We start from the raw sequence: 27,709 nt of genomic DNA, 5'->3' as shown, positions 1-27,709 counted from the left end.
CTAAATGCCCTCCATGCTTGTAAAGGTCATCCTTTTATGTGAAGAATCTCTCACCTCTCCAGTCAGCAGGTACATTATTTCCAGAGTAAGGTCTAGTATCATATCAGTGGTGTTCTTTTCTTCACCCATCCTCAGTGAATCGGTCTGATGACCCATAGAGTATTTAATCTTGACCCTAAAGGCTGCAAGACCAGCAAAAGAAGAAGGTTGAATCACAAGGTTGAGGGCCAGATGTTTCTTTACACATCGCAACAGAAGATTATGCTACCACTGAAACTGAGAAGGTAGTGGGAACCTGGATTTCTTCTGTAAGAACTTGGTATCACCATCTAAAATTGGTAGATTAGTAACTTTCACGACTAGAGAGGTGGATTTTTGTTTAACCCTTTAAGGATTGCACAATTTAATTTTTGCACTCATTTTTTCCAAGAACTATAAATTACCCCCCACACCTCTTCAATATAGCCGCATGAGAGTTTGTTATGCACGTGGCATGCTGTAGTTTTGAATGGCACCATTCATTTAACCATACAATACATTGAAAAAAAATGAGGGGAAAAAATCCAAGTAGCATAACAAAAAATTTAAAAAATGAAAAAAAAAAATGAATTTCCAGTAGGTTCATTCAGTTTTGTTTTAACTGTATGGTAAAAGAGACCTGACATTATGATTCTCCAGGTCAGTCCAACAGCAATAACAAGTTTACATGTTATTGGGTTTTTTTTAATTTAAAAGGGGTCGTCCACTACTTTCAATTAACCCCCCAATGTATCCCCCCGGGGCCCCTAATGAATTTTGTAAATACCTTGTGTTGCCTTTTTTACCTGAGAGCGGCACTACGCCGGCAGCCGAGTCCGGGTCACGTGACCTCCAGGCTGCAGCCGCCGCTAATTTCCGCCGACGTCACGTCAATTTTCAGACTCTGGAAATTGATGTGACGGCATCAGTAGGAGTTACCCAGCCTCCACAGACAGCGGTCACTCATCAAGAGTGACTGGCCTGTGGGCGGTGCTTGGGGCTGCTGGTATGTGCGGGCGGGGCTAGGCTGGAATGTACAGGCTGTGCGGGGATGGGTGGGGCTGTGCTGGGATGGGCGGGCGCAAGGAGGTCTGCGTGGCTGCGTTGGGATGTGCGGTAGCCGGGCGGTGCAGTGGGGCTGCGCTGGGATGTGCGAGCGCCGGGCAGTGCTGGGGTCTGCAGGTGTGTGCCGTGGGTCTGCTGGGGTCTGCTTCGGGCGGGGGAGTCATTGGTGTGTGTGTGTGTGTGTGTGTCTCTGTGTGCTGGCATCGTCCGATGGGAATTGGGCTATGCCTGCTACAGTGACAGTGAGTGACACATTAGCCAATGATGGGACAGTAGTAGTCCCATCATCCGGCTAATGTGCTGAATGTAAAAAAAAAAAAAAACAACACATATACAGACAGACATACAGACAGACAGACATACAGACATACATCATACAGACATACATACAGACAGACATAATACATACCAAAAGTTTGGACACACCTCATTTAAAGATTTTTCTGTATTTTCATGACTGAAAATTGTACATTCACACTGAAGGCATCAAAACTATGAATTAACACATGTGGAATTATATACTTAACAAAAAAGTGTGAAACAACTGAAATTATGTCTTATATTCTAGGTTCTTCAGAGTAGCCACCTTTTGCTTTGATGACTGCTTTGCACACTCTTGGCATTCTCTTGATGAGCTTCAAGAGGTAGTCACCGGGAATGGTTTTCACTTCACAGGTGTGCCCGGTCAGGTTTAATAAGTGGGATTTCTTGCCTTATAAATGGGGTTGGGACCATCAGTTGTGTTGTGGAGAAGTCTGGTGGATACACAGCTGATAGTCCTACTGAATAGACTGTTAGAATTTGCATTATGGCAAGAAAAAAGCAGCTTAGTAAAAAAAAAAAACAAGTGGCCATCATTACTTTAAGAAATTAAGGTCAGTCAGTCTGAAAAATTGGGAAAACTTTGAAAGTGTCCCCAAGTGCAGTGGAAAAAACCATCAAGCGCTACAAAGAAACTGGCTCACATGAGGACCGCCCCAGGAAAGGAAGACCAAGAGTCACCTCTGCTTCTGAGGATAAGTTTATCCGAGTCACCAGCCTCAGAAATCGCAGGTTAACAGCAGCTCAGATTGGAGACCAGGTCAATGCCACACAGAGTTCTAGCAGCAGACACATCTCTACAACATCTGTTAAGAGGAGACTTTGTGCAGCAGGCCTTTGTGCATAGCTGCTAGGAAACCACTGCTAAGGACAGGCAACAAGTAGAAGAGACTTGTTTGGGCCAAAGAACACAAGGAATAGACATTAGACCAGTGGAAATCTGTGCTTTGGCCTGATGAGTCCAAATTTGAGATCTTTGGTTCCAACCACCGTGTCTTTGTGCGACGCAGAAAAGGTGAACGGATGGACTCTACATGCCTGGTTCCCACCATGAAGCATGGAGGAGGAGGTGTGATGGTGTGGGGGTGCTGTGCTGGTGACACTTTTGGGGATTTATTCAAAATTGAAGGCATATTGAACCAGCATGGCTACCACATCATCTTGCAGCGGCATGCTATTCCATCCGGTTTGCGTTTAGTTGGACCATCATTTATTTTTCAACAGGACAATGACCCCAAACACACCTCCAGGCTGTGTAAGGGCTATTTGACCAAGAAAGAGAGTGATAGGGTGCTGCACCAGACGACCTGGCCTCCACAGTCACTAGACCTGAACCCAATCGAGATGGTTTGGGGAGAGCTGGACTGCAGAGTGAAAGCAAAAGAGCCAACAAGTGCTAAGAATCTCTGGGAACTCCTTCAAGATTGTTGGAAGATCATTTCCGGTGACTACCTCTTGAAGCTCATCAAAAGAATGCCAAGAGTGTGCAAAGCAGTCATCAAAGCAAAAGGTCGCTACTTTGAAGAACCTAGAATATAAGACATATTTTCAGTTGTTTCACACTTTTTTTGTTAAAGTATAATTCCACATGTGTTAATTCATAGTTTTGATGCCTTCAGTGTGAATTTACAATTTTCATAGTCATGAAAATACAGAAAAATCTTTAAATGAGGAGATGTGTCCAAACTTTGGGTCTGTACTGTACATACAGACATACATACAACATGCAACGTGCGCCATGCAACATACAGTATATACATACATATAGACATACAGTACATATAACAGTACATACTCACCATCACCTTGTCATCTTGATCCCCAAAGCCAGTGTCACCTGTAAAAAATATTAAAATAATAAACACTATACACCCTGATCCGCAGATATCCAATTAAAACGAGTGTCCCACAACGATCTCCCGTGGAGAGCAGCAGCACCAGCTGATGTGACCACTCTCCAGGAATACAATGATGGAAGGTATCCCTCCGCATTGTATTCCCCACAATGTATTCCTACGACCCTGAGAGAAAATAGTCCCTAGTCTCACTTCTAGCACTGCTGTGTGGGAAAATTCCGACGCAGCATTGCCATAAAGTGAGACCCTGAACTGAGGTAACCTCTTCAGTGATGCACTGCAGGAGCTATTGTCTCCTGTCAGTGTGTCACTGGAGGCCTATAGAGCAGTGACATCAACCGATGTCACTGTCCTATAGGGGAGATAGTCGTGGGACATTCGTTATTAAATGGACTATGGCGGACAGGTAGTATATGATTGGTTTATTATTTTAATTTTTTTGCAGGCATTCGAGTATGGTAAGTATGGTGAAATGAAGAATATTAAAATACTTTTTTCTAGCTGTGTCTTTAATTTTTTTTAATCCCTTTCTGTCAGGATTCTGCATTCTCTGTTTTCATTTGTGGTACTTTTCGCCCTTTTCCAAGATGGCATCTGCTACCTCGCTTCTGCTCATGTGATTCGCCTTCCCTGTCTTTATAACCCTGGTTCACATCGAACTCCTTGCTTGTGTACTCTGCTAGAATTCCTGGCTTGTGCTACAAGAGGCTTTCCTCTTCAGATATTCCGGCTCCGCCTTCTCAGCAAACCTGCTCAGCAATCAGTGGTGTCTATGCTGCAAGCTGATTTTGCCTGTGTCTATCTGCAATCTTCTCCTGCCTGCTTGGACACGTAAGCTCTGCCTGCTACAGCCAATTTAGGCTACGTTCAGACTAGCGTTGCGCGCCGCTGCGTCGGCGACGCAACGCACGACGCACACAAAAACGCGGCAAAACGCACGCAAAAACGCTGCGTTTTGCGATGCGTGCGTCGTTTTTTGCCGAAAATCGGACGCAAGGAAAATGCAACTTGCTGCGTTTTCTTGGTCCGACGCTAGCGGCAAAAAAGACGCAAGTGCTGCAAAACGCAACACACAAAAACGCATGCGTCCCCCATGTTAAACATAGGGGCGCATGACGCGTGCATCGCCGCTGCGTCGCCCGACGCTAAGGCGACGCACACTAGCAGAACGCTAGTGTGAACGTAGCCTTAGTTTGGTATCCGCTGCCAGTTTGACGGTTTCTGGACTCGAAGCTCTGCACTGCTTTTGGACTCTTTTCTAGTGACTGACAAACCTAGTATGAACTATGTCTTATTATCTGCTTCACCACAGAGGGTGCTACACCCGTAAGACTTTGCCCACAGCAGAGCTGAAAATGAACTACTCCTAAGAAGGACCTTGTTTGTTATTTACTTTAACTGTTGTGCACATGCTGCATGTGCATATAAAAACTGACTCTGCCTGCACCAGAGCTGCTAAGGCACTTCTCCTGATATTATCTTGCTTGCTGTGTTTGAACTTGCTCACGCCTTGCACCTGTGTTTATTTTGTATAATACAGACTTTACACTGCACTTTGGTTCAGTTGCCTTATTCGCCTCAAGCCAAGAGATTCCTGTGTTTACCACTATAATTGTTACACTTTCACTACTATAGGATTAGTAATGGATAGACGTCTTATTGACGCCTCTCCATTATTAGCCAGGCTCAATGTCACCTTACAATAGCAGGGTGACATTAACCCCTTATTACCCCATATCCCATCATTACTCGGGAGTGGGAAGAGAGGGGCTAAGTGCCGGAATTGGCGCATCTTACAGATACGCCATTTCTAGGGTGGCTGCGGGCTGGTATTTGTAGCCAGGGGGGCCAATATCCGTGGCCCCTCTCTAGGCTATGAATATCAGCCCGCAGCTGTCTGCGTAGCCTTTCTGGCTATAAAATATAGGGGGACCCCACATCATTTTTTTTTTTTTTTTTTGGGGGGGGGGTCTCCCTATTTTAATAGCCAGTAAAGGCTACGCAGACAGCAGCGGGCTGATATTCATAGCCTAGAGAGGGGCCATGGGTATTACCCCCTTCCCAGGATACAAATATTGGCCCCGGCCATCGGCTTTCCCCCTGTGGCGCAGAAAATTGCGCGGGAGCCCACGCCATTTTTTTTCCCACTGAAACATATTGTTCATTAACCCTTTTCTGCCAGCTGACGTAATAGTACGTCAACTGGCAGTATCCCCACTTTGAGGTGGGCTCCGGCGGTGAGCCCACATCAAAGCCGCAACATGTCAGCTGTTTTCAATAAAAAAAAAAAAGTTTACATGATCGCTAAACGGCATAGCGAGAAAGAAAATCAAAAGCCAAAATTATGTTTTTTTGGTCGCCGAGACATTGCATTAAAATACAATAACGGGCGATCAAAAGAACGTATCTGCACAAAAGTGATATCATTAAAAACACCAGCTTGGCACTCACAAAATAAGCCTTCCCCCAACCCCAGATCACGAAAAATGGAGACGCTACGGGTATCGGAAAATGGCGCAATTATTTAAGCAAAGTTTGGAATTTTTTTTCACCACTTAGATAAAAAAATAACCTAGACATGTTTGGCATCTATGAACTCGCAATGACCTGGAGAATCATAATGGCAGGTCAGTTTTAGGCTGTGTGCACACGTTGCAGATTTTGGTGCAAAATCTTCTGCACAAAATCTGCATCTCCAGGCAGAAAACGCAGATGTTTTTAATGCGTTTTTGCATGGTTTGATGCGTTTTTTGATTCAGTTTTTGGTGCGTTTTTTGCATGGTTTTGATGCACTTTTGATGCAGTTTTTGCGCGATTTTGATTCGGGTTTTGGTGCAGTTTTGATTAGAGTTTCTGTTGCGATTTTTGCCCGATTTTGATTCAGGTTTTGATGCAGTTTTTTGTGCGGTTTTATGCAATTTTGGTGCGGTTTTTATGCACGGTTTTGATGCAGTTTTGGTGCGTTTTTATGCGATTTTAGTGCAATTTTTAGGAGTTTTTGGTGCAGTTTTGATTCAGTTTTTGGAGAAGTTTTGATGCGTTTTTGGTCTGGTTTTTGGTGCGGGTTTTGGTGCAGTTTTTGGTGTGGTTTTGATGCAGTTTTTGGTGCGGTTTTCGCACGATTTTGATGCAGTTTGATGCGGTTTTTGCACGGTTTCGATGCAATTTTTGGTGTGGTTTTGATGCATTTTTTTATTCGTTTTGATGCAGTTTAATGCGTTTTTGTATGCATTTTTGAAAGCTAAATAAAGTATTATTGAACAAAAAAAAATAAAGATTTGTGATGTCATTATTGTCCAACCTCCTCTTTTACATTTGTCCAACCCACACTCCATTACACACACAGATAGACAGATAGATGATAGATGAGATGGATAGATAGATCTACATATAGATAGATCTATAGATGAATACATCTATCTATTCATATATCTATCTATAGATATATCTGGATAGATATATCTATGGATAGATATATCTATTGATAGATATATCTATTGATAGATATATCTATTGATAGATATATCTATTGATAGATATATCTATTGATAGATATATCTATTGATAGATATATCTATTGATAGATATATCTATTGATAGATGTATGGATAGTGTAGAGTGCGTGTCCACTGTCCGGATTACATCCGAATTAGCTGCAGATTGGATGCTGCGTACTTGTAGTCCCATCGGATGATGCCTGCACACATATACACCCCCAAAGACCCCCAAAGTCCCGCACACTCCATAACAGTCCCGCACACTCCCAAACAGTCCCGCACACACCCAAACAGTCCCGCACACACCCAAACAGTCCCGCACACACCCAAACAGTCCCGCACACACCCAAACAGTCCCGCACACACCCAAACAGTCCCGCACACACCCAAACAGTCCCGCACACACATACACGCACACAGTCACCGCCCACACACTTCCCTCCTCCTGAACTGCAGCGTTTCTTGGACCCACATCCGCAGCAAAACTGCAGTTTTTTTTACATCTGAGGTTTGCCTGCGGATGTGCCCGACTCAATGCAAGTCTATGGGTGCAGAAACGCTGCAGTTCCGCACAAAAGAAGTGACATGCTGCGGAAAAAAACAACCAGCGTTTCGGTGTGTTTTTTTCCGCAGCATGTGCACAACAAGTCTGCAGTTCCCATAGACTTACATTGGTTGTGCACTACACTGAGGATTTGATGCAATTCCGTGAGGCAAAAAACGCTGCGGAACTGCAATCAAATCCGCAACGTGTGCACACAGCCTTAGCATTTAGTGAACCTAGCAAAAAGCCAAGCAAAAAACAAGTGTAAGATTTCACCTTTTTTGCAATTTCATCGCACTTTGAATTTTTTTCACATTTTCTGTTACACGATATGGTAAAACCAATGATGTCGTTCAAAAGTAGAACTTGTCCCGCAAAAGACAAGCCTGCACATGGCCATATTGATGGAAAAATTATGGCTCTGGGAAGGAGGAGAGCGATAAACGAAAACGAAAAAAAAGCTCCAGGGGTCAAGGGTTTTAGAAACATGGCTATGGACATATCTATGGAAATAGATATAGATATATAGATATATCTCTGTAGGTATCTATCTATCCATCCCATATCTATCTATTATCTATCTATCTAGCTATCTACCTATATGTGTGTAATAGAGTGTGGGTTGGACAAATGTAAAAGAGGAGGTTGGACAGAAATGACATCACAAATCTTTGTGAAGCTAGAGGAGGGAGGGGTTTGGGTGTGTTTTGGAGTGGGTGTGCTAGGTTCGGGCTTACAGGTCAGTGCAATGCATCATGGAACTTGTAGTATTAGAGCACAATAAGTCAGGAGAAAGGAAGTTGTCGATTAACCCCATGAGAGCTGGATCCAGCACTGAAGATGTGCTGCTACAGCATGATAAAAGGTAATATTGCTAAAATAAACACAGTGGATGTTTTCAGTGGGACATAATAGCAAGATTTTTGAAAAAAAAAAGTTATAGTAGTGGACAACTTCTTTAAGTGGTGAGAACAAATTCGAAAGTTTGTATATACACTGCTTAAGAAAATAAAGGGAACACTTAAACACCAGAACTTAACTCCAAGTGAATCAAGCATTTGTGAAATCAAACTGTCCACTTAGGAAGCAACACTGTTTGGGGGCGTGGCTTCGGTCTCAGAACATGTGAGACACATTTCTTGGGAGCTCCTGAGGATTACCTCAAATCCTACAAATAACTCGACATATTCAAGCCATTTGCACATTTTTTGCTCATAGAGCATCTTTAATCATACCCAGGCCTCACTAGAGACCTTTATTTCATTACTTCAAGCATTTTCAAGAAAATTAAACTCTAGGCCTGCTGAGGCCCACCATGGTCTGAGGCCTGCCCTCACAAACTTGGGACTTCTTCATGTAGCCCTCCTCTACAACCGTTTACAGGGAGGACACGTCGGAGAGGAGAGGAGATCGGAGCGGCTGGGAAGTGGGACCCACGGTGGACTGGCGCCCTCCTGCCCGCCTTTCAGTGGATGGCCTAAACCGGAAGAAGGAGACTGCCATTACCTCCCCTCAGACACAGTGCGCACGAGGCTGAAGCGGGATCTAAGGTACAGCGTATCTCTAACTCAACGGCCTCCAACTGATATCAGACACGCAGCTCTGATCCCTTGCTGATCCACTAGGACACCGACTGTGAAGACACGGAAACTTGTGATCGCCTACACGCCTCCCAACTATCGGCAGATCAGCGTTCCCTCCTTGCTCCCCGGCTTGCCACCGACACAGGTACGCTCCGCTGCAGCGAACTTGCAGGAGAACGGGGCTTCCAGTACAGGCTTTGCTATCTCTTGCTATCTGCCTGGGGCTGCTAGAGATTACCCCTTGTTTTTTCTCCCTCTATTGGCAACTTCCCAACAGTAAACCAAGGGCATGCTGCGCCCTGTAGTGCCCTACTTATTAAAGTCTGCCGACTACTAGAGGAATCCTCCACGTATAGTCCCCTGCAACGGAGGTAAAGTCAAGTTGTGACAAGTCCTAAATCACTACATCAATACATTTCAACAGTATCCTTTGTCAGGGCTTGCTGTGACTTCTGGTCCTACCACAACTGGCTTACCTGCCCTGCCTTCAATGATTATATTGAACATACAGACAAAGTGACATTGAAATTCACCTGTCACTAAGAAATAACCCCCTCAACCCTGCCATAAAAACTATCTACCTACTCGGCAAATAAAATCTACTGGCTGACAACAGAGAAACACTTAAGCAATAGCTCTTCTAAGTAAACTACATTTAATCCCTCAGCATTCACTGCTACATTTACAGTTTGACATAGGAATTTGAACGAGGTCACAATCCTCACTTATTTGATTTCATGCATAAAAAATAGCTTCTGTTTCAAGTTCATATAAGAGGTTCAGCGAGGGATTGCTGAGCTCTCTGGTGCTCCCATTGTTCATTTATCTCTATTGATTATCCTTCAAAAAAGTGTTTATTTTTTATTTTTATTTTCGTTTTTATATCTCACCTGTGGGGATTCTTTGGTTTTTAGCCTTATGATCAGTTGTTTTTGCTTATTTCATTATTTCTCTTAAAGGGATCACCCTAACTTAAAGGGATCAAGCAACATTGAATAACTTTCCCTCAACAGGTATACTACATATACAGTCCTATATCCAGAAGTTGCACATGCTCTTTCTTCCAACAGGTGGATAATATTTCTCATCAGCCTCCTAAGCCTCTCATCCATATATCTTATACTAAGAGCAATTGGCTGAGAGCCACCAACTTCAAAACTTGTCACCACATTTTTGATTTTTTTTTGTTTATTTAGTTTTATTGATTTTTTACTGAGGCATTTATTATTTACTCATATATTTAGTTTTTATGTTTGGTTGAGTTTCTGTTAGATTCATCTGGCTGTCTCACACAGACATAATTACTTCTCATCTGGTTAACGAATTCATCTAAACCTAAGGTTTACAATCTTCTATATATCATTAAGATGTCAAAAGGGGTCTTCAATTTTAAAGTGAACACCTCAACTTCAGCTACACATCAAAAAAGCGAAAGAGCAAAACAAAAATCTTTCCACAATCCGAAGGAGGATCCGGTTAATACTCTTAGTCCCGACAGGTCTAGATCTCCACATAAAAACAACAAAAAAAATTTCAAATATCCCCAGATTAAACAAGAAAACTAGTCTCACATTTAATTCTTCAGATTTAGAGATGCAAAAAAATACCCAAACCTTCAATAGCCCAATTAAACCTTCTACAGATGACATGGACCAATCACTCTCAGGCAAAAGGAAGGCACCAGGAACTTCCAATGAAAAATATTCCACCAATCCACAAGAAAGTTCAGATGAAAAGGGACTATATTCCAATGACCCCTCCCCCTCTCAAAGCCCAGCAAAAAACAAACTAAAAAAGGAATCAGACTTTACTTTAATTCCTGAAAATTCCTCCTCTGTAACCTACTCCAATTCTGAAAAACTTCTTCTAGATCTAGCTGAAAAAATTAACCTAAACATGACTAAAAATTTTGAAAGCCAGGCAAAAACAATCCAAAAAACACTAGATTAGTTTGGTAACAAGTTTGTAGAACAGGAGAAAAGAATTAAAAAAATTGAGACAAAATCAGAAGAGACATCTAAAGCCATACATAGTCTATCTCAAGAAATTAAACATCTTAGGATCAAAATCGCGGACCTGGAAGACAGGAATCGCAGAAATAACCTCAAAATACGGGGCATTCCCGAGAATGTCTCCAATGAAAATCTGGCTGATTACGTCAAAGATGCCTTTAAAACAGCCATTCCTTCTCTCACAAAACTAGAGCTCACTGTGGATAGAATCCACAGACTACCTCGACCACCAAAAATTCCAAATGAAATCCCCAGAGATACAATTTTACGTATCCATTTCTATAATACAAAAGAAAAAATCCTACAATATTTGAAAAAAGAAAAATCCTTTCCTGAACCTTTTCAAAAGCTAAAGGTCTTTGCTGATCTATCAAAAGAAACACTAACTTCAAGAAAAGAATTCATTATCACTACCACTTTCTTGAGGGCAAATAACATCTCATACAGATGGGGCTTCCCACTAAAATTATTAATATTTCATGAAGGGAAAACAATCCCGATATTTTCGCCACTAGAGGGTCAAAACTTTATTTCAGCGTTAAAAAAGAACCACCCACAGGGTAGAAATCGCTGAATCAGGGCATACCACAGATTCTAGACCTTAACATATCATAGGTCTCAGACTTTAAATACTATTATTACTCTGAACTTTAATCTTAATTTTGAATTTATGACATGGCTATCAAACTACATACAGAGGTAATTTCTCATTTCCCATTCTTTAGTCAACCCATAAAAAAGTAGACGTAAGTTAATTGTTCCAGTTTACTTCTTAAATTGTATTAATAGGTTAACTGTTCCAGTTTTATTATCTAACTGCTCTGGTATATTTTATATACCCCTTCTCTTAACACTTTTTGATTTGTTAATCAGTTTAGTGTTTAAGTACGCCAGGATTCCCGCCCAGTGAGACCATTTCTCCCTTCCGTTCACCCCTGAAGAAAACATGAGTCTTAGTGTAATGACCTATAATGTCCGAGGACTGAATAGTCCAAAAAAAAGACACTCCATATGGAAAGAACTTGCTAATTCTAACGTAGAATTAATCTGCATCCAAGAAACTAAATTCAAATTGAATGATCATCCAAAATTCTCACACTCTAAGTTTCCACACATATATGAGTCTTGTAATTCCAAAAGAAAAGCCGGAGTAGTCACATTAATTAAAAACACAACATCATTTGAATTCCTAGAAGAATTTAAAGACCCTGAGGGCAGATTCCATATATTAATCTGCCGTCTCAACAATCATCTATGTACAATAGTTAATCTTTATGTCCCTAATACTAGACAAATTTACTTCCTTAACAAAGTCACCAAAATACTCAATAAAATTAAAAAAGGGGATACAATTCTCCTGGGAGACTTCAACTCGGTTCCGAATCACAAAATTGACTCATCCTCTAAAAAGAGACCACAGTCTGCTGATTTGGATGGTTGGTTGTCCCGAAGCGAGCTCTTTGATATTTTTAGATGTATCAACACGTCATCTATTGAGTTTACGCATTTTTCTGAGGTCCATCAGTCGGCATCTAGAATTGATTTAATACTCTCGGATGTATTTACGCTCCCAAAATTTGAAAAAAATACACATAAGAGACAAAACAATCTCTGATCACTCTCCAGTGATCGGGGTGCTCGCTTTGGGACCACCGATCAACAACAAAAAAACATGGAGATGCAACCCATACATTATAAATAATCCTTCCTACAAAAACATAATTGAAAATTCAATTAAAAATTATTTCAAGGAAAACGACACGGAAAATATTAACCCCATCATTAAGTGGTGTGCCCATAAGGCAGTTATTAGGGGAATAATTATCCAACTCACATCACAAGAAAAGAGAAACAACAAATCTAAGATAGAAAACATTCAAACTCAATTAAAATTGAAAATCAATTCTCAGATAACCCTTCCTACACCTTCTTTAAACTTACAATTAGAAATTTCTAAACTGAGACAAGAACTTAGACTCTTGATCTTTTCCTCCTTTGATCAAATGGTAGCCTCCTCCAAATTCAAAATGTATACTTCCCTTAACAAACCCACCAAATTTATGACCAGCAAAATCAAAAATAAAAGAATACGAGAAAGAATCAACAAAATTAGAGCTTCTGATGGCAGAACCTTAGTACACCCACAAGATATCGCAAATGAATTCGCAAATTACTATGAAAAAATTTACAATATAAACTCCCTCCCCTCCCTCTCACAAAGCCACGAAAAAGCCATTACCTCATATCTCTCCTCCCTCAATCTCCCTAAGATCTCAACGGAGGACTTGGCCCTTCTCACCTCACCCTTCACAACTGAAGAAATAGAGGAATGCATCAAAAACCTTAAAGCGGCTAAATCCCCAGGTCCTGATGGCTTCGGTAATGACTATTACAAAACATTCTGTGGTCTTCTCTCCCTGCAGCTATCTCAAACCTTCAATACAGCCTCACTCTCTGGTGCATTTCCCAAAGAGATGTTGGAGGCATCCATAGTTCTTTTACCTAAACCCAAAGGGGACCCTGAAAACATTACAAATTTTCGCCCTATATCTCTCATAAATTCGGACATCAAAATTTATGTTAAGATTCTTGCCAACAGACTTGGAGAAGTGCTGCCTAAATTGATTAACAATGACCAAGTGGGCTTTGTGAGAAACCGCCATGCTTCAGATGGTACAAGGAGAGCAATCAATGCAATAAAAATTGCTAACTCCACCAAACAACCTACAATATTTATTTCTCTGGACGCTGAAAAAGCGTTTGACCGCTTAAGCTGGTGCTTCCTCAAACAAACTCTGCTTAAATTTGGTTTCAATAATAACTTAATATCCTCCATATTTGCCTTATATCAAAACCCTACAGCAAAAATCTTCACAAATAATCACTCCTCTGCCCCCTTCTCCATATCCAATGGAACGAGGCAGGGATGCCCTCTCTCCCCCCTTCTCTTCGATATGGCGATGGAGCCTCTTGCCCAACATATCAGACAAAATGAAAACATTAAAGGTATAAACACCCCTTCTCATCAGTTTAAAATCAGTCTCTTTGCGGATGACATTTTGCTCACTCTCACAGACTCCATAAATTCTATAAGAGAGCTTCACAATGTACTCAAAATTTTCTCTCCATTATCTCAATTCAAAATCAATGAGGAGAAATCTAGCATACTACAAATTAATCTTAATGAAAAACAAATTCAAAAAATTAAAGAAATTTCTCCTATAATTTGGACAAGAAAAGAAATTAACTATTTGGGAATCACCCTATCTAGTAACCTTTCACACATAATTAAAGCCAATATAAGCGCTTTACGCAAATCTATTCAATCTGATTCTACCTTGTTTGGAAGTAAGATTCTCTCACTCTGGGGCAAAGTTCTAGCTATGAAAGTTTACACATTGCCTAAAATACTCTATGTACTGGGCAATATCCCTCTCCCAATTAACGACTCAATGATCGCGTCTCTACAAAAAGACATAAATGCTTTCATCTGGAGTGACAAAAAGCCAAGAATTCCTTTAACTCTAGCATATAAAAAAAGAGGCCATGGAGGCCTAGGCATTCCCAACATAGCAGCTCATCATCAAACAACAATTATAAAACAAAGTAAGTACTGGATGCCGAATTCAGGCTCCCCGGCTTGGCTAGACTTGGAATCACATATATATATATATAATGACAAGAACCTCAAAAACATAATTATAAAATCTATCTTCAGTCAGCAAACAAATACCCCTACTTACTCACCCGGTCTTTCAAGCAGCCATTACTGCTTGGAAAAAACGTTCAACCCGAAAAAAAGGGACTTCTAAGAGGTCCATTTTAAAACTTCTACATCTCCACACCATAGCTAGTTTATCAGACCAATCCATATCGGCATCATGGAAGGACTATCATATTGAAAGGCTTAGGGACATCCATGACGGAAATAACTTTCTAAAATTTAAAGATATTAAAAGCAAATTCAAACTTCCGTCGTCTATGTTCATGGAATATCTATCTTTGAAGGAACTAATTTCTTCCTTTCTTAGGAAGAAACCCAGTCTTTCAGAAGCGACTCTGAATCTTATAAGCAACTTGAATCATTGTATTTTCTGGAGCCATAAATACATATACGATTGGCTAAACCATGATGCGGATATGACAAAAAACTCACATACAAACAAATGGGAAAGAGACTTAAGCATTTCCCCTTCGCAGGAAGATTGGGAAAATGCATTATCCATTACATATGACTCTACACTATCATTGTCCCTACAGGAATCTCATTTTAAGGTCATTTCTCGTTGGTACTTCACTCCAGCTAGACTAGCTCATGTCAGCCAAGACAATTCACATCTATGCTGGAGAGAATGTGGCCAGAAAGGGGACATACTCCACATGTTCTGGAGTTGCCCGAAATTAAGTTTACTTTGGTCTCAAACGTCAGATACCATAAACAAAATTACAAAGAAAAAAGGACTCCTAAGCCCACAAACAGCTCTATTATCATTAGGTCTTACAGAACTCAGCACGGACAAGAAACAAATAATTCTTCAAATCCTACTCACAATTAAAAATACTATAGCCACAATGTGGAAAAATAAGCTTCCACCTTCCTTTTCGGACATTACTGAAAAAATCTCATTACATAGGTCTTACGAGATGAAGTTTGCAATGTTAAACAACCAAATTCCCAAATTCTCAAAGAAATGGTCTCACTGGGACAACATCTATCCCTTATCCTCTCCCTCCCTCCCTCCTCTCCCTCCCCCCCCTCCTAAAATCAATATATAATTTAATATCCTAAAAAAGACGTACTGTTTTAATATACAGGACATTAAGCTTACAATGTTTCTACTTGTCAAACCATCTGTTATAATATGTTATAATATGTTATAATTTGTACTGTATTCGCAATCTCAACCTATGTGAACTTACAAAAAGTTTTACAAAGAAAAATGTCAAAATGGTTAATAAAAATTATTTGAACAAGGAAGCAACACTGTTTGACAATCAATTTCACATGCTGTTATGCAAATAGAATAGACAACAGATGGAAATTATTAGCAATTATCAAGACACACTCAAAGGAGTGGTTCTGCAGGTGGGGACCACAGATCACATCCCAGTACCAATGCTTTCTGGCTGATGTATTGGTCACTTTTGAATGTTGGTTGTGCTTTCACACTCGTGGTAGCATGAGACAGACTCTACAACCCACACAAGTGGCTCAGGTAGTGCAGCTCAACCAGGATGGCACATCAATGCGAGATGTGGCAAGAAGGTTTGCTGTGTCTCTCAGCGTAGCGTAGGGCAACAACCCAGCAGCAGGACCGCTACCTCAGCCTTTGTGCAAGAAGGAACAGGAGGAGCACTGCCAGAGTCCTGCAAAATGACCTCCAGCAGGCCACCAATCTGCATGTGTCTGCACAAACGGTTAGAAACCGACTCCATGAGGATGGTCTGAGTGCCACACGTCCACAGATGGGGGTTGTGCTCACGGCCCAACACCGTTCACGACACTTAGCATTTGCCACAGAACACCAGGATTGGCAAATTCGCCACTGGCGCCCTGTGCTCTTCACAGATGAAAGCAGGTTCACACTGAGCACTTGACAGAGTCTTGAGACGCCGTGGAGAGCGATCTGCTGCCTGCAACATCTTTCAGCATGACCGGTTTGGCAGTGGATCAGTAATGGTGTGGGGTGGCATTTCTTTAGAGGGCCACACAACCCTCCATGTGCTCGCCAGAGGTAGCCTGACTGCCATTAGGTACCGAGATGAGATCCTCAGACCCTTGTGAGACCATATGCTGGTGCGGTTGGGCCTGGGTTCCTCCTAATGCAGGACAATGCCAGACCTTATGTGGCTGGAGTGTGTCAGCAGTTCCTGCAAGATGAATGCATTCAAGCTATGGACTGGCCCGCCCGTTCCCCAGACCTGAATCCAATTGAACACATCTGGGACATCATGTTTCTCACCATCCATCATCACGTTGCACAGCAGACTGTCCAGGAGTTGGCGAATGCTTTAGTCCAGGGAGGAGATCCCTCAGGAGACCATCTGCCGCTTCATCAGGAGCATGCCCAGGTGTTGCAGGGACGTCATACAGGCACGTGGAGGCCACACACACACTACTGAGCATCATTTCCTTGTCGTGAGGCATTTCCATTGAAGTTGGATCAGCCTGTAACTTCATTTTCCACTTTGATTTTGAGCATCATTCCAACTCCAGACCTCCGTGGGATATTAGTGGTGATTTAGGTTGATAATTTTTAGGTTTTATTGTTCTCAATACATTCCACTATGTAATGAATAAAGATTTACAACTGGAATATTTCATTCAGCGATAGCTAGGATGTGGGATTTTAGTGTTCCCTTTATTCTTTTGAGCAGTGTATTTAAGAAAACAAAACTGGTTTGTGTTGCTATTTTCACTATACCTATAACGTTTTTATTTTTTTATTGATGGGAGCTGTGTGAGTGCTTGTTTGTTTTACGTTTTAATCACTTTTTATAGTTTTCTTTAAGGAGGTGTGGAGACTGATCAAAATGTTAGAAATGTAGTGTTTTTTTTTTTGTATTGTGGAGGAGTAGACAATTGAAAAAAAAATCATATGCTAACTAGGTGAGGATCCGCAGAATAAAGAGGAATGAGCACGTATCCCATATATACAGGTGTATATTGCATTCCAGGGGCTTATTACATGGTAATGCAGGGCTGTCGGTATGACATGGAACGACTCCTAAAATATAGAATAAATTGGGTACAGGATTACAATGCAGGATGTACTGAATATTTTTTCATAATAATTTGGGAAAGTTATGAAACGTCTGTTCTATTCCTGATCGAAGGATCTCTTCTTTTAGTTGAGATGAAAGTTTGCTGCACTTTATGTAGGTGCTCAGTAGTAAAGCTCCTCCTCTACAGATCAGAGCAAAAAGGCACTGATAAGGAATGCCTGCAGCCCTGCACTCATCTCAAGAACTGCCAGCTTGAAAAGGAAAGTAGGAATTAAGTTACCGTCACACATAACGATATCGTTAACGATATCGTTGCTTTTTGTGACGTAGCAACGATATCGTTAAGGAAATCGTTATGTGTGACAGCGACCAACGATCAGGCCCCTGCTGGGAGATCGTTGGTCGCTGAGGAAAGTCCAGAACTTTATTTCGTCGCTGGACTTCCCGCTGACATCGCTGGATCGGCATGTGTGACACCGATCCAGCGATGTCTTCACTAGTAACCAGGGTAAACATCGGGTTACTAAGCGCAGGGCCGCGCTTAGTAACCCGATGTTTACCCTGGTTACCAGCGTAAACGTTAAAAAAACAAACACTACATACTTACCTTCAGCTGTCTGTCCCCGGCGCTGTGCTTCTCTGCACTCCTCCTGCATCCTGTGTCAGCGCCAGCCAGCCAGAAAGCACAGCGGTGACGTCACCGCTCTGCTTTCCGGCTGACCGGCGCTGACAGTGCAGAGGAAAGCACAGCGCCGGAGGACAGACAGCTGAAGGTAAGTATGTAATGTTTGTTTTTTTAACGTTTACGCTGGTAACCAGGGTAAACATCGGGTTGCTAAGCGCGGCCCTGCGCTTAGTAACCCAATGTTTACCCTGGTTACCGGGGACCTCGGGATCGTTGGTCGCTGGAGAGCTGTCTGTGTGACAGCTCTCCAGCGACCAAACAGCGACGCTGCAGCGATCGACATCGTTGTCGGTATCGCTGCAGCATCGCTTAGTGTGACGGTACCTTTAGTCCTACCGGTAATAGTGTTTCCAGGAGTCCATCATGACAGCACCACCAGGAGGTTGTCCTTCTTATCCTTGATAGGGACAGGAACACAGAAGAGGTTAAATAGCCCCTCCCCACCTCCACCCTTCAGTGATTTTTCCAAGTACCACACCAGGATGGATGCAACTCTATTTTATTGGAATTCATTTCTAAACATGTTTACATCACAGACCAAACAGGAACTCAAGGGAGGGTATATAAGGCGTGCTGTCATGATGGACTCCTGGAAACACTATTACCGGTAGGACTAATTCCTACTTTCCAGGACGTCCCTCCTAACAGAACAGGAGAAATACCAAATAACTCCTATTTTAGGGCAGGATTACAGCCTGGAGGACTTTCCTCCCAAATGTAGTCTGTTGGTTCGCTGTAACATCTAATTTTTAATTTTTAGTGCCTACAGAACGTATTTGATCTAGACCAAGTTGCAGCTCTGCATATTTGGTCCATAGAAGCCCCAGCGTTTTCTGCCCATGAGGCCGAGACTGCCCTCAACGAGTACGCTCTGAGCCTTTCTGGTGGGGGTTTCCCTGCCAAGATATAGGCTGCCCTGATAGTTGACTAGAGTAGCTTTGGATGCCTTCTTCCCTCTGTTCTTTCCGGCTATCTGGATGAATAGGTTAGAATCCACTCTCCAATTATTTGTGATCTCTAGGTAGTGTAGAATTGTCCTCTTAACATCTAAGGCGTGAAGAGAACGCTTCTTCTCATTACTATAATTTTGGCAAAATGTGGGTGGAACAATCTGTTGACTTCTGTGGAAGTCGGAAACGACCTTAGGGAGAAACCCGGGATCTAGCTTAAGTATGATACAATCATCATCTTGAATTTTCAAGTATGCATCTTTAATGGATAAGGATTGAATCTCGCCAATACGTCTCGCTGAAGTTATTGCAACTAGGAAGAGGGATTTAAGAGTAACAGCTTTTAAGTCCGCCTGATTTAGTGGTTCGTATGGCTCTTTACAAAGTTCATTCAAGACCAGGTTTAGATCCCAGGGAGGTATTGTACTGCGAATTATAGGCCTAAGTCTTTGGATGTCCTTAACAAATCTCACTATCCATGGATAAGTAGCTAACTGAAAGTCATAGAAGGAACTAAGGGCTGAAATTTGTACTTTTAAAGTACTAGGTCTTGGTCCTTTTTCAAAGCCTGACTGGAGAAAGTCTAGGATCTTAGGGATGTTTGGGCCCTGAGGGCAAGACAGCATTGAGGGTGGCAGGACTCAGTGTCCTTCCTTTTTTAGCATACAGGCACTCTATCTCCATGCACAAGCAAGTCCCCTGAAGATTTGGCTTGGATGAAACGCGTCGGGACGGACTATACAGGGAGAGTGCAGGGCATGTTTTGACAGGGGTAGCTGTGGACTGCCCTTGTAAGGGCAGGAGCTTTGGGGATAGTCTATCGATAGCCCCATAGGGACTGACATAGGGACTGTCGTCTCCATTATTTTTCCGGATTTTCTTTTGACCAGAAATTATCCAGCGCTCCTGGGCCCTCATCTAGGAACCGGTGAGATTGTTCCTTTTTTACATTATCTATAGCCATCAGTGGCACTGTCTATATGCAACTATTGATGGGTTTTTATTGTTCGTTCATATAACTAGCCTGACGTTGTGTGCTGTTTCATGTTATTTTACTCCAGCCCTATATGTCAAATTCTAGTTTTTTTTTATATCTCCAATATGTTGTGGAGGTTATCATTCTGTCCTTTCTGGGGATAATCAGTCTCTGTGGTCACCATACCAATTGTTTGAGACTTTGCCCCAGTGTTTTTATTCACTTGGGTGTTTGGTTTAAGTTTTTTTGTGTGTGACTTTAGTCATAATAAAAGTTACGTTTTATTTTTTCCACTTATGCTTTGTTAGATAGAGAGATGGATGTTTGGGCCCTGAGGGACCGACACAGGAGTTGTACTCTGTGAACAGTACTTCTTCCATACTTTCCCATATATTGCGGAAGTCACAGGCTTCCTGCTGCTCTGGATAGTGGCAATGACTGGATCTGAGAGGCCCTTTGACCTTAGGATTTCTTTTTCAGGATCCATGCTGTTAACTGTAGCAGATCCGGGTTCTGATGAAGTAGAGGGCCCTGGGATAAAAGATCCGGCCTTGGTGGTAGATGAATTGGCTCTTCCAAGGACATCCATTTTAGTAGAGGAAACCAGCTCCTTTTGGGCCAGTATGGAACTATTAGGATTACTGATGTCTGGCTCTCCTGGATCTTCCGCAAGACTCTCGGTATTAGAGCCAATGGAGGAAAAGCATATGCCAGATTCATATCCCACTTCTGAGCCAGGGCGTCTATTCCTGACAGCCTGTCTCCTGGATTTAAAGAAAAGAACCTTTCTGTCTTTGTGTTTTTATTTGAGGCGAATAGATCCACCTCTGAGAAACCCCAACGTTGGGTTAAGTGGAGGAAGATTTCCTGATTTAGGGACCATTCTGTGGGGCATAACTTTTGTCTGCTCAGAAAGTCGGTTACCTGGTTTTCGGTGCCCTTTAGGTGAACTGCTGTTATTGATTTGACTGTGAGCTCTGCCCAGGTGAATATTATATCTGACAGGTCCTGTAAATGGCGATGTTTTGGACCTCCATGGTGAAGTAGGAAGGCTACTGTTGTTGAATTGTCGGAAAAAATACGGATGTGTTGGTCCTTTAACTTCTGATTTGTTTTTAAGGCTTCCCAGACTGCCCTGAGCTCTCTGTAATTTGAAGACTTGCTTCGTATTGACGCAGTCCAAGTTCCTTGAGAGTAGTCCTCCTCTATGTGGGCTTCCCAGCCTCTGAGACTTGCATCCGTGGTGATGTTCACACACGGAGATGTTCTCCAAGGTCTTCCTTTCTCGAGTTTTCTTGGTATGGTCCACCATGACAGTGATCTTTTTGCGTCTCTGGATAGACGCACTTTATTGTTCAGGGTTGTGTCCCTGCCGTCCCACAGTGACAGGACTTCCTGCTGCAAGGGTCTTGAGTGATACTGACTCTATTGAACGCTGGAAATGCATGATGTCATTAACCCCAGCACCCGCATTGCCTTTCTTATGAAGGTCTGTTTTTGCAACATTTGAATCTCTTTTTTGAATGATTCTTGCGTGTGTTGCAGGAGGTACGCATATTCCTGAGTTGAGTCTAAGATCACTCCGAGAAAAGACTTCCTTGTCTCGGGTTTGAAGTTTGATTTTTTTTTAGATTTATTATTTTTTAGGACTGACATCGTCATTGCTAAATTCTTCTCCATCTGTTGAGAGGAGTTTGCTATAAGCAGGATGTCGTCCAGATAAGGGACGATCATTATCTCTTTTTCTCTCAAAAAGGCCATCACCTCTGCCATGAGTTTGGTGAAGATTCTGGGAGCAGACGAGAGGCCGAACGGCAGGCACGTGAACTGAAAGTGTAGAATGTGATCTCCATCTTTTATAGCAAATCTGAGATATTGTTGGTGTGAGGCGTAGATGGGAACCTGGTAGTAAGCACTTTTTAGGTCTAAAGTGCTCATTACTGATCCTTCCTGGATTAGAGGTATTACGGATTTGGGGGACTCCATCTTGAACTGTTTGTAGGTTACCAACAGATTTAGAGGTTTTAGATTTATCATTGTACGGTATTCTCAACTCGTTTTTTTTATGGAGAACAGGCTTGAATATATGTCTCTTGAACCTCTGAGAGTGGGGTACCGGAATGATGGCTTTTATCTGGCTAAGTTCCTGAATATCTTTTAGAAGTCTCTGGTGAACTGTCAAGGACTGGGTCTGAGTCAGACAAAATCTCCTGGGGGGTGATTGGCTGAATTCTATTCTGTACCCCCGTTCTATCGTACTTAAGATCCAAGAATTTTGAGTGATCTTTTTCCAGCCCTGTAAGAAGTACTGGAGTCTTCCACCCACTAAGCTGACGTCATTGTCTGCTGTTTCTTGGCTTCTGATCCTGAAAGGTACCTCGACCTCTACCACCTTTCGGGTAGCTCCATCTTCCGTCCTTTCCCTCTATAGTTCTGTCTGGGATGGGAACGAGTCCTCCGAAAGGACGGTGGATTTTTCGGCTTTTCCTCAGGAAAGCCTTTTTTCTTGTCTGCTTTTTCAAGCAGTTCGTCCAAAACTGGACCAAAAACATGAAGGCCGGAAAAGGGTATTGAACACAGTTTGTTCTTTGACTGTGTATCGCCAGACCATGACCTGCGCCATAGAGCTCTTCTTGCTGCGTTAGATAGGGCGTTGTTTCTTGCTGCGCACCGATTCCGCCAAAGCATCGGCCATAAAGTCTGTTGCCATCTTCAATAACGGTAAAGACTTTAGGATTTCCTCTCTGGGTGTTTTATTGTTGGACCTGTTGAAGTGCTTTAAGCACAAAACGGCCGTCGTCCGTATGTGTTCACAACCCTCCCTGCAGCACATAAGTTATGTCTGAATAAATCTGATGGTTCATCACCGGTGAGTGCGCTTCATCATTTTTTCTTTTTTTTCTTCTTTTTTGTGTTTTATTGTTAATTTGGGTTTCTACCCACAGAGTCATTGACCTGGCTACTGAGGTAGCCGCGATATTAGTCTTCATGATAGCTGATGACGCTTCCCAGGCCTTCTTGAGGAGATCTTCTGATCTTTTGTCCATAGGGTCTTTGAGACCAGAGGAATCTTCAAATGGTATAGGGGTCTTTTTTGAGATCTTGGCCACTGGTATATCCACTATAGGTACAGATTCCCATACCTTGGTCTCGTCTGGATCAAAAGGGAGTCAGTATCTAAAATCTTTTGGGACTACTAGCTTCTTTCCGACATCCTCCCTTTCTTCCAGGATCATTTCTGTTATATGGTGGTTCACAGGAAACACCCTGTTTCTGCGAGCTCTGGGCCCTTCAAACATCTCATCTTGGACCGTAAGGGGTTCTGTGGCCTCTTCCACCTTCATGGTGTTTCTAACGGCCTGCAGGAGTATGTCCGTGTTTTCAAAAGAGAACAGATATCTCTTTCTCTCTTCTGGGAGGATGGCTGAAGAACATTCGCCTTCCACGGAATCAGATATAGAGTAAGTTGAAAGCTCACCCTCTTCTGAGCTAGGATCCTGCTCCCACCTGGGCCTTTTAGGACAGGGGGATTCGACCGGCATCAGGGCTGATACCGTGGACTGTACCTCCTCTCTAATGATAGTATTAAAACTATCTAGAAAGGAGTACTGCTCCCCTTTAAGTAGTCCCGACATACAGCCGTCACAATTTCTTAGAATGTCCATCTGGAAGTTTGTTAGAACATAGTGGGCATCTATTTGTCTTGCGTTTAGGAACTGCCGCTGAACGTTTGGGCGCTTCTTTATCCTGCAATAGAGATATAAGAACGCCCTATAGCTTGTGTGTGACTAGTGCTGTGAAATAAACCCCACTATGTATAACTTACATGTTCTGGGGCGAGCTCTGAATGTCTGCACGACCTGCACCTTCCATGTTCCTAGGACAAGTGTGCTGTCAGAACCCTGCCCCCGGAAATAGTCACAGGAAATGGATGCCGGCGCTTCCGATGACGCGTTACGCCAGGAGACAGATCACCGCCAGCGTGCGGCCGGATACACAGCTGCAGAGCCCTCTGGAGAGGGGTGCACCGAAGATGGGAGCACATAGCTCAACCCGCGGTGAGGGACCTCCCTCCGTGTCAGCGCGCTCTGCGGAGTCTGCTGCTGGTTCAAGCCTCCGTTGCTAAGAGCCCTCTGGAGAGGGATGAAGCTTCCCGGGAGCCCTGCTCAACCGGCTGTCCTAGAATCTTCGGCACGTCTGCGTCTGTCCCTCATAGGGACAGGAAAAACACTGAAGGGTGGAGGTGGGGAGGGGCTATTTAACCTCTTCTGTGTTCCTGTCCCTATCAAGGATAAGAAGGACAACCTCCTGGTGGTGCTGTCAGGAGGGACGTCCTGGAAAACAGGATTAAGGCAAGTACCTCTTAAAGCAGATCTAAACTTTCAATAAAACAATAGTCCTGTGCATATTTTCTCTGTAACATATTCATAGACTGCACAAATGTTATTCTGTACATTTTTGTTGTTCTAAAGGTCTCAGGTTTGTTTCACATTTGCGGTTGTGTCCACAGCGTATCGTCCGCAAATGCATGCGTTTTTACATCCGTTTGCGCTTTATATGCGCATGCGTTTGATATTTCCAAGAGGGCGTGTCTAAATCAATGGGCATGTCTAAATCAGTTCCTGGGCATGCACAGTCCGAAGTACGTAAGCGCATCAAGTGTATGCAAAGACATGCGTACGCATGCGTTCCCATAGACAGTAATGCGTTTTTTTTACGCACTCATCCACATGCCTGCGCATATTCGATGGAAACTTGCTGGCTCAAAAATTCCAACATGGTGCGTTAGCCGCGCCCCACTGTGAAAAAAACGCATGCATAACCAAACGTGGGCGAACGCATGCAAACACATGCACCTGCATCCACAATGTTAAAGATAGGAAATCAAGACGCATGCGGATGTATGCATCAGAAACGCTGCGGACACAACCGTAAATGTGAAACTGGCCTCAGTCAGACGTCTGCAAGTCATTTATGCGTTCTTTAGGTATACCCCTTATAGTGTTGCTGTATATGTCCATTTTTAATCAGTCACAGTTCAAAATTACCAACTAAAAATCCTACAGACCCTCGCACTAGTAACAAGCTGCAGAGCTGGCAGCCCCCCGCATTAGTGACACAAGCAGCAGAGCCTGCAGCCCCCCTGGCACTAGTGACACAAGCAGAAGAGCCTGCAGCCCCCCGGCACTAGTGACATACAGGAGAGCAGCCCCCATACTACACTGGCCCCATCAGCAGAGCCTGCAGCCCCCCATACTACACTGGTCCCATCAGCAGAGCCTGCAGCCCCCCATACTACACTGGTCCCAGCAGCAGAGCCTGCAGCCCCCCATACTACACTGGTCCCAGCAGCAGAGCCTGCAGCCCCCCATACTACACTGGTCCCAGCAGCAGAGTCTGCAGCCCCCCATACTACACTGGTCCCAGCAGCAGAGTCTGCAGCCCCCCATACTACACTGGTCTAAGCAGCAGAGCCTGCAGCCCCCCATACTACACTGGCCCCCTCAGCAGAGCCTGCAGCCCCCCATACTACACTGGTCCCAGCAGCAGAGTCTGCAGCCCCCCATACTACACTAGTCCCATCAGCAGAGCCTGCAGCCCCCCATACTACACTGGTCCCAGCAGCAGAGCCTGCAGCCCCCCATACTACACTGGCCCCCTCAGCAGAGCCTGCAGCCCCCCATACTACACTGGTCCCAGCAGCAGAGTCTGCAGCCCCCCATACTACACTGGTCCCATCAGCAGAGCCTGCAGCCCCCCATACTACACTGGTCCCAGCAGCAGAGCCTGCAGCTCCCCATACTACACTGGTCCCAGCAGCAGAGCCTGCAGCCCCCCATACTACACTGGTCCCAGCAGCAGAGCCTGCAGCCCCCCATACTACACTGGTCCCATCAGCAGAGCCTGCAGCTCCCCATACTACACTGGTCCCAGCAGCAGAGTCTGCAGCCCCCCATACTACACTGGTCCCAGCAGCAGAGTCTGCAGCCCCCCATACTACACTGGTCCCAGCAGCAGAGTCTGCAGCCCCCCATACTACACTGGTCCCAGCAGCAGAGCTTGCAGCCCCCCATACTACACTGGTCCCATCAGCAGAGCCTGCAGCCCCCCATACTACACTGGTCCCAGCAGCAGAGCCTGCAGCCCCCCATACTACACTGGTCCCATCAGCAGAGCCTGCAGCCCCCCATACTACACTGGTCCCAGCAGCAGAGTCTGCAGCCCCCCATACTACACTGGTCCCAGCAGCAGAGCCTGCAGCCCCCCATACTACACTGGTCCCATCAGCAGAGCCTGCAGCCCCCCATACTACACTGGTCCCAGCAGCAGAGCCTGCAGCCCCCCATACTACACTGGTCCCAGCAGCAGAGCCTGCAGCCCCCCATACTACACTGGTCCCAGCAGCAGAGCCTGCAGCCCCCCATACTACACTGGTCCCAGCAGCAGAGCCTGCAGCCCCCCATACTACACTGGTCCCAGCAGCAGAGCCTGCAGCCCCCCATACTACACTGGTCCCAGCAGCAGAGCCTGCAGCCCCCCATACTACACTGGTCCCAGCAGCAGAGCCTGCAGCCCCCCATACTACACTGGTCCCAGCAGCAGAGCCTGCAGCCCCCCATACTACACTGGTCCCAGCAGCAGAGCCTGCAGCCCCCCATACTACACTGGTCCCAGCAGCAGAGCCTGCAGCCCCCCATACTACACTGGTCCCAGCAGCAGAGCCTGCAGCCCCCCATACTACACTGGTCCCAGCAGCAGAGCCTGCAGCCCCCCATACTACACTGGTCCCAGCAGCAGAGCCTGCAGCCCCCCATACTACACTGGTCCCAGCAGCAGAGCCTGCAGCCCCCCATACTACACTGGTGCCAGCAGCAGAGCCTGCAGCCCCCCATACTACACTGGTCCCATCAGCAGAGCCTGCAGCCCCCCATACTACACTGGTCCCAGCAGCAGAGCCTGCAGCCCCCCATACTACACTGGTCCCATCAGCAGAGCCTGCAGCCCCCCATACTACACTGGTCCCAGCAGCAGAGCCTGCAGCCCCCCATACTACACTGGTCCCAGCAGCAGAGCCTGCAGCCCCCCATACTACACTGGTCCCAGCAGCAGAGCCTGCAGCCCCCCATACTACACTGGTCCCAGCAGCAGAGCCTGCAGCCCCCCATACTACACTGGTCCCAGCAGCAGAGCCTGCAGCCCCCCATACTACACTGGTCCCAGCAGCAGAGCCTGCAGCCCCCCATACTACACTGGTCCCAGCAGCAGAGCCTGCAGCCCCCCATACTACACTGGTCCCAGCAGCAGAGCCTGCAGCCCCCCATACTACACTGGTCCCAGCAGCAGAGCCTGCAGCCCCCCATACTACACTGGTCCCAGCAGCAGAGCCTGCAGCCCCCCATACTACACTGGTCCCAGCAGCAGAGCCTGCAGCCCCCCATACTACACTGGTCCCAGCAGCAGAGCCTGCAGCCCCCC

The 27,709-nt window shown here is 44.4% G+C and overlaps 1 protein-coding gene across 2 annotated transcripts in view; it reads right to left on the bottom strand.

Moving 5' to 3' along the window:
• Positions 1-27,709, bottom strand: part of LOC138667095 (oocyte zinc finger protein XlCOF8.4-like) — a 47,518-nt gene that overhangs the window by 18,743 nt on the left and 1,066 nt on the right. Inside the window, exon 2 of one of the 2 annotated variants that reach the window (XM_069755399.1) lies at positions 55-182. In XM_069755399.1, coding sequence (XP_069611500.1) covers positions 55-156 — 102 coding nt within the window. In that variant the 5' untranslated portion in view covers positions 157-182. Of the gene's footprint in view, positions 1-54; positions 1,391-27,709 lie in introns of those variants that run through there. The other variant, XM_069755400.1, reaches the window with a different exon arrangement.

The sequence above is a fragment of the Ranitomeya imitator genome, chromosome 2 (assembly GCF_032444005.1).
Source record: "Ranitomeya imitator isolate aRanImi1 chromosome 2, aRanImi1.pri, whole genome shotgun sequence".
NCBI classification, from domain to species: domain Eukaryota; kingdom Metazoa; phylum Chordata; class Amphibia; order Anura; family Dendrobatidae; genus Ranitomeya; species Ranitomeya imitator.
This window is presented reverse-complemented; position numbering and strand designations above follow the sequence as displayed.